This window comes from Bufo gargarizans, chromosome 5 (genome assembly GCF_014858855.1).
Source record: "Bufo gargarizans isolate SCDJY-AF-19 chromosome 5, ASM1485885v1, whole genome shotgun sequence".
NCBI lineage: Eukaryota > Metazoa > Chordata > Amphibia > Anura > Bufonidae > Bufo > Bufo gargarizans.
The window spans coordinates 395,585,955-395,603,439 of NC_058084.1; the positions used below are offsets into that span (position 1 = coordinate 395,585,955).

The window sequence follows — 17,485 nt, forward strand, 5'->3', positions numbered from 1 at the left end:
TGCAGGAATGCAGAATCTGCATATGTCTCAGACCCCACTGAAGAGAACAGGAGAGATTGGATGATGAAGGGTAGACAGTACATGAACCATTTGCAAGAAAAAAGTGATCGCAGGATGCTTTTCATGCAGCAACAAACCTTTGAACAAGGCAGCAAGGTGGGGAAGGTGCTGGCGCAGGTAGTGAGGAGGAATAACATGTCTCCGCCGATATTACGCATTAGTGATAGGGAAGGGGAGGTGGTGTCTGAGCCTGAGGGTATCCTGGATCGGTTCAAGGAATTCTACCAGGACCTGTATTGCTCTCGTGTTCAGTATACCACACAGGCACTAGAGGACTACCTTCAGGAGGTTTCCCACCCACAACTGTCTGCTTTGGATAGGGAACTGCTGGATGGGGAATTCACCCTGGAGGAGGTAGAGGAGGCGATAGCGGGACTTAATTTAGGCAAAGCCCCCGGGCCAGACGGGATTCCATTGGAGGTGTATTCTAAATATAGGGAAATTCTGGCACCACAGCTTCTGCGCATGTACAATGCCTCCTTGGATGCTGACGGTCTTCCAGAATCGTTGTACGAGGCCTCTATTGTAGTCTTGTTAAAACCTGACAAAGACCCTACAGAGTGTGGGTCGTACCGCTTTATATCGTTATTAAATCTAGATTACAAAATTCTCACTAAAATACTGCCAAACAGATTGAACAGAGTAATATCGTCCATTATACATGAAAATCAATCTGGGTTTATCCCTGGTAGATCTACCTCCAGCAACATACGTAGGGCGCAGGTTATTGCTCAGTTGGGTTGCGCGGACAGGAGACTGTGGGCGTTGGCCGCGCTTGACACGGCCAAGGCGTTCGACTCTGTAGAGTGGCCTTATTTGAAACATGTCCTTGGATGTTTTGGTTTTGGTCCTAGTTTCATCAGGTGGGTCAATATAATTTATAAATCCCCATCCGCGAATATTCTGATCAATGGCTCTCTATCGTCAACGTTTGCACTATATAGGGGGACCAGGCAGGGATGTCCCTTGTCGCCTCTTTTGTTTGCGGTAGCTATCGAGCATTTAGCATTACGAATCAGGCAGGATAGTGTTTTTAAAGGCATAGCTATGGGAAATAGGGAGGACAGACTGGGCCTATATGCTGATGACCTCATTTTGTACATGGACTCAGTAGAGGTTACCTTGCCCCGAGCAATCACATTGATTGAGCAGTTTGGGGTCTTCTCTGGTCTATGCATAAATTGGGCAAAATCGGCCATAATGCCGCTATGGGCCGCAGAGTGGCCATCGGTATATCAGAATCTAATGGTAGTTGACAAATTCAAATACTTAGGAGTCAATATCACTAAGGACCCTGCCACCTCACATGACCTAAACACGAGTCCCTTGGTGTCATATTTTGTAGATAAATTTAAGTCTTGGAATACCCTACCGCTGTCTACCATGGGACGCGTAAATCTAATCAAAATGGTACTTCAGCCCAAGGCTTTGTATCTATTGGAACATGCGTGTGTACCCATACCACGTAAATTCTTCGATAAACTTCATTCTCTCATGGCGACATTTATATGGGGTAAGAACAGACGTAAACTGGCCGTGAAATCCTTACAGAGGAGCTGGGAGGAGGGCGGGGCAGCCCTGCCGGATCTATTCTTGTATTTCCTTGCCGGCCAGTTGCGTTACTTGGTGGCATGGATGACCCAGGATGTGCTTCCTAACTCAGAATATTACTTGCAGGAGTATTTGCATCTCTCCACCCTGTGGCTGGTTTTGGAGGGCCCGTCATCTCTAACAGGCCCACTCATATTGATTCACAAGCTGGCGCATCAGGTGTGGAGGGCTGCAAAGATGCAGCAATACAGTGATTTACCAGATGATATACAACTATGGAATAACCCATTATTTCCACATTTGTTACACTGTGAAGGAGAGAGGATATGGAGAGGGTACGGTGTTTGCTGTTTGAAAGATCTTTATGAGAATGGCATTCTGTTCTCTTTTATTCAGTTACAGACCAAAGCGGGTGTCTTAAGGCCACATTTCTTCAGGTATTTGCAGTTGAGACACGCCCTTCAGGCCCAGATCAGAGATCTTAAAAGACAAGTATCTCTATATCCGCTCATTGGGGTCTTCAGAACACAAGGACCGAGGGGACTGATATCCGCCTTATATACACATTTGCTCAACCTTAAAATGTCAGCTTCTCCACTGAGTGCAGAATGTAAATGGAGAGGGAATATACCCACATTGACAGATGGTGAGTGGAGTGAGGCCCTTGAAGTTCCGATAACTGTATCCCCGTCCCCTACTAACAGATTGATTCAGTTATTTATTCTGCATAGGTGTTACCTCACCCCTACTAGGCTATATAAAATGGGTAGAAGATCACACACCGGATGCCATAGATGTGCTCAGTTGGGCGCGGATTTCTGGCACCTGATGTGGGACTGTAGTTACATTCAATCATTTTGGAGGGGGGTAGTGGAGCTCATTTCTTCCCTGATCCCAGATACTTTGGCGGTTTGCCCGAAGATTTGCATCTTGGGAATTTTAGACGAGGATTCGAGACCACGCTACACACTCACCTTCATTAGGGAGGCCCTGTTTTTAGCCAGGAAAGCTATTGCTCTTAGGTGGATGGCGGACAGGCCACCCACGATTACTCAATGGAAGACCCTTGTTAACAACATAATTCCCTTTGAGAAGATTATGTATTCCCGTAGAGGATGCCCACAGAAGCACCAAAAGATATGGGGGCCCTGGTGTGGCTCTCCTCTGACTGCCACGACAGTTCATCTGCACTCTGTAACCTAATTGTCTCATTACGTTCTGTTACCTGCTACGGCAATCCGGATCAATGTTCACATTAGAGAATTAACCATGTGTCATCGTTTTTTGGTATGGATGCTTACTGCTAAGTGCACTATTGATACGTCTTGACCATCAATGACTTAAAGAGGACAACCTTTATTGCTGTATTGCACCTAGGCATTGTGATGCGTAACTAATTGTACTTGAATGTGACTGTTTTATTGCATTTCTTGCTTGTTACTTTTCAATAAAGCGAGTTTAAAAAAAAAAGAATCAAAATAGGGACACACATCCAGATAAACCTTATCCATCACTCCAGACACCTCTATCTAAAATTAATACCATTGATAGGAAAATCTAACAGTATTGTGAGTGACTAGTAGTATGGGAAACACTAGAATCAAGCAATCATATTAGAGACAATGAATAGGACATTAAGCCTAGACATGGGATGTTGGGAATCTAGGTAACTATCATAAGTAACTACATATAGAAGGAATATAGAAGTAGTCTGTAATCTGGATTAGCCCCTAGATTGACATCAACACTCTGGGGGACCATCTAGATAGGAAGATGCACGTCAAGGTGCCTGAGTGATTGGATAAGCGCAGGGATAAGCGCAGAACTAGTTCGTCTAAATATAGAAGGCAAATAGGATAGTATGAGGAGATGTACAAATAGAGAACTAACGTATAAGGTCACAATAACTATAATGATATGTGTCCCGCACATTGATCACTTACATAAGTGGAATAGCTTGGATAGATGGGGGAACCATGATTGATAATGCCAGTGACCAACGTCCCAGAACGTGCGCCATGGCAAATGTAGGATTCGGAGTCAGAGCGCAGAGGAATGAAGCTGATGGTTTGCGCAGTAATCGGCTCCAAGAACACTCTATGTTTTAGAGCATGCGCTATTGGCATGATGAATCCTACACACCGTGAACAAAGTCTAGAGACATGCGCAGTAGGGTAAGTTGACAAAAACGGAAGTCCAAAACACAGGCGCGGCGCAACCCCATGACGTCGAGAAAACTAGGGGTCAAAGGTAGATAGGCGTAGCCGGTGGGAGGAACTAGGTCCGGCATGATAGCAATCAGAGCCCAACCAGAGGTCCCAATCACGCCCACAGGCGGAACACACATTGATGACATCACAAACAAAGGTTTCATAAACCATCCGGGAGGAGACACGCTCACACTCTGCCCTAACCCCTGAAGACGCCGGTAACGGCGAAACATGTCGGGGGGCAGCGTGAAGCTTCAATTTTAATACAGTGCAAGTTGCAGCCCCAAACAGCATAAGGGCAATCACTAAACTAAATAAATAGCGTGCTGGCAGCGCGCAGCCAGCGGCATCAGTAGAATCCAGTAGTGACCTGTACCCTATATTAATAGGGGATGCTGTACAACACTATAGTGATCGAAATAGAATAGTGAGGACTGCGATGCATTGGAATTTTAATAATTAGTAAGTTAGTAATATAGTTTTATTAGTATATCAATAAAAGCTAAGTATTAGGAAATTGAGTAGGTGCTGGATTAACAGGTGTAAACTAGTCCTTCGGACATCAGTAATTATTATTTTTGAGTGCAAAACACTGCATCCAGCACAAAGGGAAAGCCCAGTTTTTTACGCGCTGTAAAACGCTCAGCAGGCAAGAACCAATGATTCCCTATGGGAATGGTTCTCACCTGAGCATTTTACAGCGCGTACGATCGCCCCAAAACGCCCGACGCCCCAAGAAGTACATGAGCTTCTTTGGGGCATTTTGTCGCGCGTTCCCGTACATAGACTTTAGCGGGAACGCGCGACAATGAGCGTTCGCTTGTCTCTGTATGTGCGATTGCAAACGCCCATACAATCGCGCATACAGAGCGCTCCATCGCGAACGCTCAGGTCTGAACCCAGCGTAACACAACCACACTACCTCTCAGCCATCTTATGAGTCTTGGTTACCTGACAAAAGGTAATGGACTGCAACTTAGGTGGAAGCGAGACCCTTCAATAGCCATGACTACAGCTGTTGTTCAGGTGGATGCAGACAGATTTCTTAAAATAAAGTGAGTTAAAAATTTGCTAGTTACACCATTCTCTAATTAAATGAAATTGTGTGAAAGTACAGTGACAATATATTTTTCTTTCTGTCTTTTAGATTACTGGAAGTCAACTGGGATTACTAACAATGACTCTGGCAACTTTGCTTGCTACAGTCATAATTTGTTTTGTACTTGCCTGGCAACTGATGCTTCTTATCTTGGCATTTATTCCTTTTCTCGCTGGAATCATGATAATTGAACAGAGGTCTATAGCAAGTCATGCATCCAAAACACACAAGGCCCTGCAGGAAGCTGGAAGGGTATATTTATTTCATTTCTGCATTGCAGTCATGCAAATTATAGATCTGCCTACAAAAAATGTTTACTATTAATATTAGTGTCTCACATAGTATGTAGTCTAATCCTGCAGTCATTCCCTTCTGTAAGACTTCAGGATTACACTACACATAACTTCTTTTTAACTGTCTGTTAGCATGTGTTTTACTGGTGGTCTGTCCCCACCACAAACCTTTCTTCTCCTGTTGGGCACTCTCAATGCATTCTCCAGTCTGTCTTCCTGGCATTGCAGGCCCACCAGCGACCTACTTCCTCGACTAGCAGTAAAATGTAAGTAGAAGCAGCACTACACGGTCCTTGGTCGATGTAGAAATACGATGCAACAGCCTCACCGTTGACCCTTGATCCAACAGGCCATATGATGAACGAAAAATAAGAATGGCACCGGCAGCATCTCACATCATCCAATTTTTATTGCGACCTCAAGACAAATACAGCAACGTTTCGGCTGATACTCAGCCTTTGTCAAGCCTTGCAATAAAAATTGGATGATGTGAGATGCTGCCGGTGCCATTCTTATTTTTCTTTCCTACTTCCTGGACTATTCTGTAGCCTACTTCACCTCTCCAACCTAGAGTGTTCTCCTTCCTACTTCCTGCCAGCTGTGCTTCTCCTCCTGCATTCTATAGGGCACTCACACATGGTCAGCATATCCTTGTTTTTCTTAGCTAATGGCAGGCAATTTAGGATATTTAAGGTAACTTTTCCTTTAGGAAGGTGCCTGAGCTATAGGTTCTAGTAGTCTATTGTCCTACAAATATGTGCTGTATTCTCGTGTGTCTGCCCATGTAATGAATTTTGCCTGATCTCTGGTTCCCAACTCACTCTCAGTGCTGCTTGGAGTCCAGTACATACATTGCAATATGTTATCCACAGTGTGTCGGGTGACTTCTGACTAAATTCAAATAGACATGAGGGGTGTATGGAGCAGGATTACATATACAGCTAATACCCAGCTGTAATGATTGACATAGGAGATAACTCTGATCCTGGTCATTTAACCCCTTATATGCCATGTCAAGAGTGACTGAGGCATCTGAGAGGCTAGTCAGACCTCCAATCTGATCACTTGTTATGAAAAGCCTGTTATTCAGCACCTATCACATGGTTCAAATCTATTAAAGGATACCTAAACCTTCATGCAAACCAAGGAAGGTGCAGGTGCACTTCTTAGAGCAGTTTGCACTTTCTGTTTGCATTTGCATCTGTTCTACTTTTGCAGCATGCAGAGTATGGATCCTATATACTTTCTATGGATCCATACTTTGCACGCAGCAAAAGCAGAGCAGGGCAGATGCAAGTGAAAGCTACAGAGCGCTCTGAGAAGTGCCGCTACATCTTCTGTGTTTTCTGTAATGGTTTTAGGTGCCTTTTAAGTCCCCCTAAAGGAACAATTATTATTATTTTTCTTTTATTTATAGTATAAAAAATTAAAATCATGTGCTTTCCAAAAAAGTAAATAATAAAAAAAACATATTTTTTTCTGTGTCATGAACCAGCGGGTGTGAACCTACTATAGCTCCTATATGGGCATTGTCTATGTGAACCCTTTGTTCTTCACAGTACACCTGCTGGTGGGGATAGGCTTTCCCAAAAGGAACACCAGGTTGCTACCTCTTGAGAAGGATTGGCACATTAGGCAGCTGGTCCAGGTGGACCAGAGTAAGGTACCATAGTCACAGGCGTAGTCAGCAGGCCGAGTAGTAACCAGGAGCAACAGCGCAGGACAAAAGCACGAGACAGAGGCAAAGTAAAACAAGCAATAGGTCAGGGCAGGTGGCACAGGTACAGGTTAGGCAGTCTGGATCAGCAACAGGAGATTCAAGGCAAACAGGCAGGGATAAAACAAGTAGCAGAGTCCAGAAACACAAGCACAGGTCAGGTATAAAGAAAAACAAGACGATATATCAGCAATAGTGTTGATCGAGCACCATAGTGCTCGGTGGCTCGAGTAGTACACTTTGGGATCCTCGGGTGCTCGGCAGAGCACTCGAGCACAATGGAAGTCAATAGGAGAAACCAAGCATTAAACCAGGCACCCCGTGCTCTGAAAAGGGGAGGGTGCCTGGTTCATAGAAAAAGGTCAGAAATTGATGGAAACACCAACGAAATGGTTCGGGAACAGCATTGGAAGGCTGTCTCGATGCATCTTGGACTCCCAGGTCGCTGCTTGGAACGATGTTGCCCGAGTAGTACGCCACTTTTACAGACTGACAATAATATGCACAAAACCAAAAAATAAAAAAATTGATTTTAGAGGAAAAATTGATAGGAAACATTCTTTCCTGTACATTTACTTGTATATAAAGTGCAAGCGCTGCCAAAAATTACAAGGAAGAGACACTCTGATACAACCTGTATATCACATAAAGGAGGGCCTCATTCACATTGTGGTACAATTGTTCAGGTAGTGGGACTCCTACACTCATAAAGCCTATGAACTAAGTGAAAGGGCTGCCAAAAATTACAAGAAACTGGCAATCCAAAACACCCTTTGTTACACAGGAGGAAGGCATCATACACACCCTTGAAAAATTATGATTGATGGCCTACTGGCGACCTTCAAAAACATTTCGAGCAAGGGCCTGCTGATCTGACCATCTAAAACCTTAGGGGAGAGGGCCTGCTGCCGCATTGGTGACTCACATAAAGGAGGGCCTCATTCACATTGTGGTACAATTGTTCAGGTAGTGGGACTCCTACACTCATAAAGCCTATGCACTAAGTGAAAGGGCTGCCAAAAATTACAAGGAACCGGCACTACAATACACCCTTTGTTACACATAAAGGATGGCATCATACACCCTTGAAAAATTATGATTGATGGCCTGCTGGTTACCCTCAAAAATATTTGGAGCAAGGGCTGATCTGACCATCTAAAACATTGTGCGAGGGCCTGCTGCCGCTTTGGTGACGCTAGATAACTTAGGACCGATCGCACGTCCCCGTGATGGCAACGATCCATTCGGATATCTGCCCTATCAACTTTCGATGTTATTTTCAGCGCCAACCACAGTGACCCTGGGTAACAGGGAATCAGGGTTTGATTCTGAAGAGGGAGCCCGAGAAACAGCTATGGCTACCACTTCCGCACAAATTACCTATTAGGTATAATTAGTAGTGGTGATCAAGCACCAAAGTGCTCGGGTGCTTGGGTGCTCTGGCCGAACACACCAGGATGATCCGGTGCTTTACTGAGCACCCGAGTATAATCAAAGTCAATGGGAGAACCCGAGCATTAAACCAGGCACCCCTGCTCTGAAAAGGGGAGGGTGCCTGGTTCATAGAAAAAGGTCAGAAATTGATGGAAACACCACCAAAATGGTTCGGGAACAGCATGGGGAGGATGTATGGATGCATCTTGGACTCCTAGGTTGCCGCTGGGAACGACGTTGTCCCAGTAGTACGCCACTTTTACAGACTGACAATAATACGCACAAAACCGAAGATAAAATCGATTTTAGAGGAAAAATTGTTAGGGGAAACATTCTTTCCTGTATATTTACTTGTATATAAAGTGCAAGTGCTGCCAAAAATTACAATGAAAAGACACTCCGATACAACCTGTATATCACATAAAGGAGGCCTCATTCATATTGTGATACAATTGTTCATGTACTGGGATTCCTACACTCATAAAGCCTATGCACTAAGTGAAAGGGCTGCCAAAGATTACAAGGAACCGGCACTCCATACAGCCTTTGTTACACATAAAGGAGGGCATCATGCACAGCCTTGAAAAATTATGATTAATTGCCTGCTGGTAACCCTGAAAAACATTTGTAGCAAGGGCCTGCTGATTTCCGTGATGGGGACAATCCATTTGGATGTCTGCCCTATAAAGTTTTGATGTTATTTTCAGCCCATACCATATAGACCATGGGTAACGGTGGAATTGTGGTTCGATTCCAGAGAGGGAGCCTGAGAAATAGAAACGGCTACCATATCCAAGCAAGGCAGCATGCGCAAAATTACCTACTAGGTATAATAAGGTGAAGGCCTGTAGGTAAGCTGGCCCTGTACAAGATTTTAGGTGTGGGCCTGTAGGTGAGCTCACCTGTAAAAGATTTTAGGTGCGGGCCTGCAGATGAGATGACCCTGTACAAGATTGTAGGTGAAGGCCTGCTGGTGAGCTGATCCTGAAATTTTTTTTATGTTAAGGCCTGCTGGTGAGCTGACCCTGTAAAAAATTATATGCGAGGGCCTGCTGATGAGCTGACCCTGTAAAACATTATATGCGAGGGCCTGCTGGTGAGCTGACCCTGTAAAAGATTTGAGGTGCAGGCCTGCTGGTGAGCTGACCCTGTAAAAGATTGTAGGTGAGAGCCTGCTGGTGAGCTGACCCTGTAAAAAATTGTAGGTGCAGGCCTGTAGGTGAGCTCACCCTGTAAAAGATTTTAGGTGCGGGCCTGCAGATGAGCTGACCCTGTAAAAGATTGTAGGTGAAAGCCTGCTAGTGAGCTGACCCTGTAAAAAATTATATGTTAAGGCCTGCTGGTAAGCTGACCCTGTAAAAAATATATGTGAGGGCCTGATGATGAGCTGACCCTGTAAAACATTATATTCAAGGGCCTGCTGGTGAGCTTACCCTGTAAAAGATTTGAGGTCTGGGCCTGCTGGTGAGCTGACCCTGTAAAATATTGTAGGTGAGGGCCTGCTGGTGAGCTGACCCTGTAAAAAATTGTAGGTGAGGGCCTGCTGGTGAGCTAACCCTGTAAAAAATTATATGCAAGGGCCTGCTGGTGAGCTGACCCTCTAAAATATTATATGCGAGGGCCTTCTAAGGAACTGACCCTGTAAAAGTTTGTAGATGAAGGTCTGCTGGTGAACCGAACCTGTAAAACATTGTAGGTATGAGCCTGCTGGTGAGCTGACCGTCTAAAAAATTATATACGAAGGCCTGCAGCTTAGCTGACCATGTAAAACATTATATGCAAAGGCCATATATGCAACAAATAAGCATGTTGACATGATGGAAGAGGAGAAGGAAGATGAGAAAAGGAAGATTCAACCATATACCCTTTTTTGTGGTGGAAGGGGTGCATGGGAATACAGTGTATTCAATACATTATAAACAACACAATTAAAGTACAAAAAAGGAAGGGGAGCAGTAACAAATTAAAACTTAACTTTTACTAGATATGTTCTCCCAAAAGGGGGAATAAGAGACCCCTTACACACGAAAAAATTCACAACAAAACAGACATGACCCCCACAATGGGGGGGAGAGATTTTATGAGGTTTGGCGCAGCATAGGTAGTGCTGCACACCGACACAGGTATCGTCCTCCCCAGGCCTATGGAGTGTAACACAAAGACCTGTGCTAAAGGGACGGGTGATCCCTAATGTCTGAGTCCCTTGGAAGAGTCCAAGGAACAAAACATGGAAAATGGAAAGATCTTACCAAATTGTATGGGCCTCACTTAGCGACCGCGTGTTTAGCGTCAAAGCAGGAGGCGGTCACATGCGGCAGGTAGGTACCTCATCCAATATACATGGAAGACGGAGAGGGACGTCACGGATATCCAAACGGTCCGGTATTAGAGTGGCCTCAGGAAAGAAACTCACCCTAGTACCTCCCTGCTTGGCCTACCCTGGCCCTAGTGACCTAACACAGGGTCCGTGCCCCACAAGGGGTGGCCCCGTCCGGAACCTTGCCCTGATATGAAAGCCCTAGGTGACCCTAACAGAGGGTGACTAGGGGCAGGTTCTATGTCTCAAGGCAAGTGGAGATATAATTTGAATAAAATGTAAATATCTCATAAATAAACCAATTGAAAGACTAAGACGCACATATAACTGCACGTATCTGATGATATGCAAGCGTGTCCCGACGCGTTTCTTGTAATATCACATATCTAAACTGATCCAATGTTATTCAGAATAAGACCCCATAAATCATCAGGGGACACGGGGCTTATAGAATTGGCTCCTGACAGTCAAATTGTTGCTACTGTAATAAATATCCCAGTATGGCAAGTATGTGGGAAATATTCAATCAAACGGTGCCCACCACTTTAACAAAGACTAATTGCGGAGTGAGGCATACAGAAAACCTACAAAAACACATAGAGAAAAGCGGTGTAAATACCATATTATATCTAAGTGCCCATGCTGCCCACCTCAAGTAAGGTGTGAGCATGTACTCACATTGCTGCTGGAGCGGTGTCAAAATGGTCCAGAAGCGGCGGCCTCTAGGTTCAGTGTGCCGTCCCTCACAAGAGGTGTACGCCTGGCTCATGCACCTTGGTGCGCTGTATTTAAATGGGGAAGGGGGAGAGAGACGCCAGTCCGTGCGCATGTCCCCGATGACGCCGACCCACGTGACATGGCCCGATCACATGATCCGGGCAGACGGGGGTGCGGCGCCGCCACAGGGCGCATGCGCTATCCGGCACAGCGTTATCGGATAGGGCCAAGGGCGGAGGCAATTGTTGTGACGCGATCGCGTCGTCATGCCCGCAGGGCCGTCCGATGGGCGCAACTCAAAGAAGGGGGGGAGGGGATACTCACCAGACCGCCCCCTAGAGAAGCGTCCCAGCAGTGTGATCTGCTGAAGGAGGAGGTGGAGCTACACAGGGGGAGTAAAAGTACAACCCCGAGAGCTACAACACTGTTATTCCCAGATTGGGAAAGATTAACCCCTCACTAAATGGACTAAGTAGAACATTTTGGTGGGCTGAAAAACTAGCCAGCCCAGAAGAGGAGACAATTAAAGTACCTATTGTTCGGCTCGAGCATTGCTATGCTCGGCACATCCGAGTGCTCGGCCGAATACTGCGGGTGCTCGAGTACAATTTAATACAATGAAAGTCAATGTGAGACCCAAGCATCAAACCAGGCACAAAAAAGGTTTGAAATTGATGGAAACCCGTTTTCATGGAAAACTTGCGATCTACACTACTCATGAACAGCGCCATCTATTGGTTTCATAATCTTATGACAAAACTATTACTCTTGTCATAAGACTATGAAACCAATAGATGGTGCTGTTCATCTTGTTGGGGCACTAGTAAGTGGGGCATGCTGCTCAACAGAGTCCATACACCGTGTAGCACTCAGCCTATAATAGCATGCGCTAACACTAAGGTGTATATCGGATTTCTGCTATCATTCACACATCTTCTAGCACTTTTTCTGCGGTAATATAAGCTTGCTAGGGTGTATCTGAGGACTATTGCCTTGCTTGTAATGACTCATGAACAGCGCCAACTATTGGTTTCATAGTCTTATTATAAGATTATGAAACCAATAGATAGCACTGTTCATGAGTAGTGTAGATCGCGAATATTCTAATCGCAAATTTTTATCGTGAATTTTCAATGCAAATGGCTACACTAATAATCTTGTCATAAGACTATGAAACCAATAGATGGCGCTGTTCATGACTCATGAACAGTGCAATCTATTGGTTTCATAGTCTTCTGACAAGACTATTACTCTTGTCATCAGACTATGAAACCAATAGATGGCACTGTTCATGAGTAGTGTAGATCGCAAATTTTCCATGCAAATGGTTTTCAGCTAAAAAAGAAGGCAGTTTCTGCTCATTTACGTGTCTTTGACATATGCTCATGTTTATTAGGACAATCAGAAAACTTTGTCTCCCTAATTATATTGATTTAGGTGCGCATGTCCACCCAAGCCATCCAACAGATCTGAAGTAACTTTGACGCTTACTGGCTCTCAGTCACATGAGAGCTGGTTTGGAATGCCTCAGACAGGAAGGAATGTTTAGGAGTGATAGAACTTGATAAGAAAGTTGCAATAAAGTCTGATGATGATGGGATGGAACGTTTATGAGTAATATATCGCAAATATTCCTATCGGAGAGGGGAGAGGGGAGAGAGGGGAGAGAGGGGAGAGGGGGGAGAGGGAGAGAGGGGAGAGGGGGGAGGGGGGGGGGAATGGTTTTGAATGTCTCATGCATTCAGTGCACAAGGCTGCCATTGTAAGGTATGCTGACTAAGCCTGTTATCTGTCTCATGGATAGATTGATGGATTGCACATGTGGCTTTTGGCATATAGCCTTTGTGTTGTTGTCTATTGTATGTTGTAGATAATAGGAGTCCAAGACTCATTCAGCTATCTTCTTAATTCTGTTTCCAAACCATTTTGATGGGGTTTCCATCAATTTCTATCCTTTTTTTTTAAACCAGACACCCTCTTCTATTCCGAGCAGGGGTGCCTGGGGTTTTCCCATTGACTTCCATTGTGCTCAGGTGCTTGGTAGAGCACACGAGCATACCAATGTGTTCGGCCACAGCACCCGAGCACTTTGGTGCTTGATCAACACTAGTGACTTTATGTTCATCAGCTTTCCTCTGGTGAAGTCGAGAAGTCATGGTCAATCCACACCTTGTTCATTTTTATAAGAGTCAACCTGTCAGCATTTTCAGTTAACAGGCGGATACGCTTATCTGTTATAATGCCACCAGCAGCACTAAATACCCACTCAGACAAAATGCTGGCCACAGGGCAGGCCAGCACCTCCAAGGCGTAGAGCGCCAATTCGTGCCACGTATTCAGCTTGGACACCCAGTAGTTGTGAGGCACTGAGGGATCATTGAAGACGCTGCATGGTCTGCTATGTACTCCTTCACCATCTTCCAAACATTTTCCATCCTTGTGACACTAGGCCGCACATATGGGTGAGGGTGCTGGCGGGGTGTGATGAAACTGTCCCAGGCTTTGGAGAGTGTTGCCCTGCCTCTGTTGGAACTGCTGTGTGTTCCCCTTGATTCCCCTCCTCGGTTGGCCAAGGAACTACAGACTCTGCCGCCAACGTTGTCAGATGGAAGTTTTGGAGCAATTTTTCAACAAGGATCTTTTGGTATTGCACTGTTTTGCTCATCCTCTACACCAGAGGAATGAGAGATGAGAAGTTCTCTTTGTAGCAGGGGTCCAGAAGAGGGAACAACCAGTAATCCGTGTTGTCTAAAATGCATATAACGCGATGGTTGTAAGAAAGGCAGCATAACATGAAGTCAGCAATGTGTGCCAGAGTACCAACAGGCAAGACTTTACTGTCATCATCAGGAGGATCACTCTCAATCCCCTTATCCTCTTCCTCCTCTTCTGCCCACCCAAGCAGAACAGGTGAAATTAAACTTCCATGAGTACTGCCCTCTGTAGCGGAGGCAACTGTCAACTGCTCCTCCTCCTACTCCTCTTTATCATCCAATTTGCGCTGAGAAGACAAGCTGAGGGAGTTCTGGCTATCACCCTGTATAATGTCTTCCCCCATTTCCACCTCTTTCACATGCAAAGCATTGTACTTAATTGTGAGCAGCAAGCTTTTGAGTAGACACAAAAGTGGGATGGTTATGCTGATAATAGCGTTATCGCCGTTCGCCATCTGTGTTGATTCCTTAAAGTTTCTTAAAACCTCACAGTTCAGACATCCATGCCTACCCCTTGCTTGTGAATATCGGAAGCTGACTGGAAAGGTGACGACCATGTTGCAGCTGGTATTCCACTACTGCCCTCTGCTGCTCACAAAGCCTGGCCAATATGTGGATCGTAGAGTTCCAGTGCATGCTCACATCGCACAACAGCGGTAAGCTGGCAATTTCAAGCACTGCTGCAGCGTTGAAAGACCAGCTGAAGCTGTCGATGACTTGCAGAAATGTGCATACACATGGTGCACCTTTTACCAGTAGCTCAGGCAAATTGGGGTAGGTTTTGAGAAAGCGCTGAGCCACTAAGTTTTAGACGTGGGCTAGGCATGGGATATGTGTGAGCTTGCCGAGCTTTAAAGCCACCACCAAGTTACGGCCATTATCAGACACAACCATGACTGGCACAGCTCAGTCTGGTCTCTTATCCCCTGCCAAAGCTCTGCGGCGGTGTGCTGTTTGTTCCCTAAGCATATCAGCTTAAGCACAGCCTGTTGCCGCTTCCTTACTGCAGTGCTATACTGCTTCTAGCTACCGACTGATGACTGACTGTTGATGCATGTGGATAATTCAGAGGTGGTAGTGGAGGAGGAGGCAGAGGAGAAGTGGGGGTTGGAGCCACTAACGTCAGTGGTGGCTGAAACAATGATGGAATTAGGGCCCGCAATCCTTGGCGTTGGTAGAACCTTTGCCATCCCAGGGTACGATTTGCTCCCGACCTCCACAACATTCACCCAGTGTGCCGTTAGGGAAATGTAGCATCCCTGGCTGAATTCACTTGTCCATGTGTCCGTGGTTAAGTGGACCTTCCAAGTAACTGCGTTGGTCAGGGCACGTGTGATGTTACTGGGCACATGTTGGTGTAAGGCAGGCATGGGCTGGGGACTGCATAAAGCGGGACTGCCGCTGACATCAGGCTGCAGAGGCCTCAGTGTCCACAAGCCTAAATGACAACATTTCCAGGACTAGTAATTTGGAAAGCTGCGCATTTAGTGCTATGGACAGTGGTTGGGTGGCTGGGTATTTGCGCTTGCGTTCCAATGCCTGGGGTAAGGAAATTTCTACGCTGCGCTGGGACACGGAAGTGGATGTGGTAGCTGATGGTGCTTGAGAAGGTCCAGGTGCAGGGCGGGAGGCATCCGGGCCTGCGTTTTGGAAAGGGGATTGGCCAGCACGTAACACAGGGGAAGAGGAGGCAGTGGTGTGACCCGCAGACACAGATTGCGGACCCAGGCATTCGGCCCACCTATTATGGTGCTTTGATGCCATGTGGCGGATCATGCTGATGGTGGTGAGTTTACTAGTGTTCACGTCCCTGCTCATTTTTGTATGGCGCAGGTTGCAAATTACAATTCTCTTGTCTGCACTTTGCTCAAATAGCACCAGAAAGCTGTCCTCGATCGGCTTTCCACGTTCCCAGTTTGGGTTAGTGACTTCATCGTCCACCACCTCCTCTTCCACATCCTCACTCTACTCATCCTCCTGACCTAATGCCCTAACCACAACCTCAGTGTTTGACAACTGTGTCTCATCCTCTTCCTCAAACTCTTGAGACAGTAATTGCTGCTGAGTTATTGGCAACTGTGTCTCATCATCATCGATCTCATTAAACAGTAATTGCTGTTCCCCACCATCATCTGCTTATGACTGTGGATGCTCAAGAGTTTAGGAATAAGGGCACAAGAACTGTCCCCCTTCAATCGTGCTTGGCGTGAGGGCCAAATCAAGGAATGGCGAGGAAAAGAGGTCCTCAGAATATCCGAGTGTGGAGTCACTTGTTTGGCCAGACTCTACATGGTGGGAGGAAGGAGTATCAAGACTGGAATTGGTGGAAGACAGGGTGGTGCTTAACCGACTGCAATCCAACCGACCACCTAGTCGCACTGGTCTGACTTCAAGAGTAGTGATGGGCGAACATCGGCCGGAACGATTTGAGAACGAGATCAAATGTTCGCGAACCGCAAGTTTGCGGCGGGCCCCATTCACTTTAAGGGCAGGCGAACCTGAAAAACCTTCAGGTCATATTTGCAGCCACCAAATACTTACTAGAAGTGCACAAATCGTTCCACAACATGGACAGTGACATATTAGATGTATTATGCAAATTTGCCATCTCCATGCATTATTATTTTTATTGCAAAGTATTGGCAATTAGTGTTGAGCGGCATGTCCCATATTCGAATTCGCGAAATTTCGCGAATATTCGAAAGAATATTCGTAAAATATTCGCGAATATTCGAATTCGTTATTATTTCGCATATGCGATAATTCGAATTTTCGCATCGCATAATACATATTATGAGATGCAAAATTCGCATGTGCGCTAATAAAATCGCCTCACGAAGATTCGCAGCTCAATTCAATCACTAATGTAAGAATGCAAAGCCCTTTGCCTCTGTTCTGGGACAAGTGTAGATATTCGCATGTGCGCTAATAAAATCGCCTTACGAATATTCGCGCCTCAATCACTTTCTAGGCAATGTGAGTAAGATCTGAGCTTTTGGACTTTTGTGAATCAATCGAGATACAGTGAGGGGTGATGACAGTAGTTGACAGAGTACAGATCAATGTCATCTGTAAGGTGGAAACTAAAATAAAAAATATGAATATTCGTAAATCGAATTTTACGAAGTTCGAAGTATTCGCGAATATGGTGCTATACTATATGAATACACAGGCCTTTGCCTCTCTATTCTGGGGACAAGTGTAGATATTCGCATTTGCGTTAATAAAATCGCCTCACGAAGATTCACAGCTCAATTCAATCACTAATGTAAGAATGCAAAGCCCTTTGCCTCTGTTCTGGGACAAGTGTAGATATTCGCATGTGCGCTAATAAAATCGCCTTACGAATATTCGCGCCTCAATCACTTTCTAG

The 17,485-nt window shown here is 45.5% G+C and overlaps 1 protein-coding gene across 1 annotated transcript in view; it reads left to right on the top strand.

Annotated features, from left to right (window-relative positions):
- LOC122939473 (ATP-dependent translocase ABCB1-like) overlaps nucleotides 1-17,485 on the top strand; it is a 578,859-nt gene that overhangs the window by 403,221 nt on the left and 158,153 nt on the right. Inside the window, exon 19 of the mRNA XM_044295545.1 lies at nucleotides 4,969-5,172. Within this exon, the coding sequence (XP_044151480.1) occupies nucleotides 4,969-5,172 (204 nt within the window). The remainder of the gene's footprint in view (nucleotides 1-4,968; nucleotides 5,173-17,485) is intronic.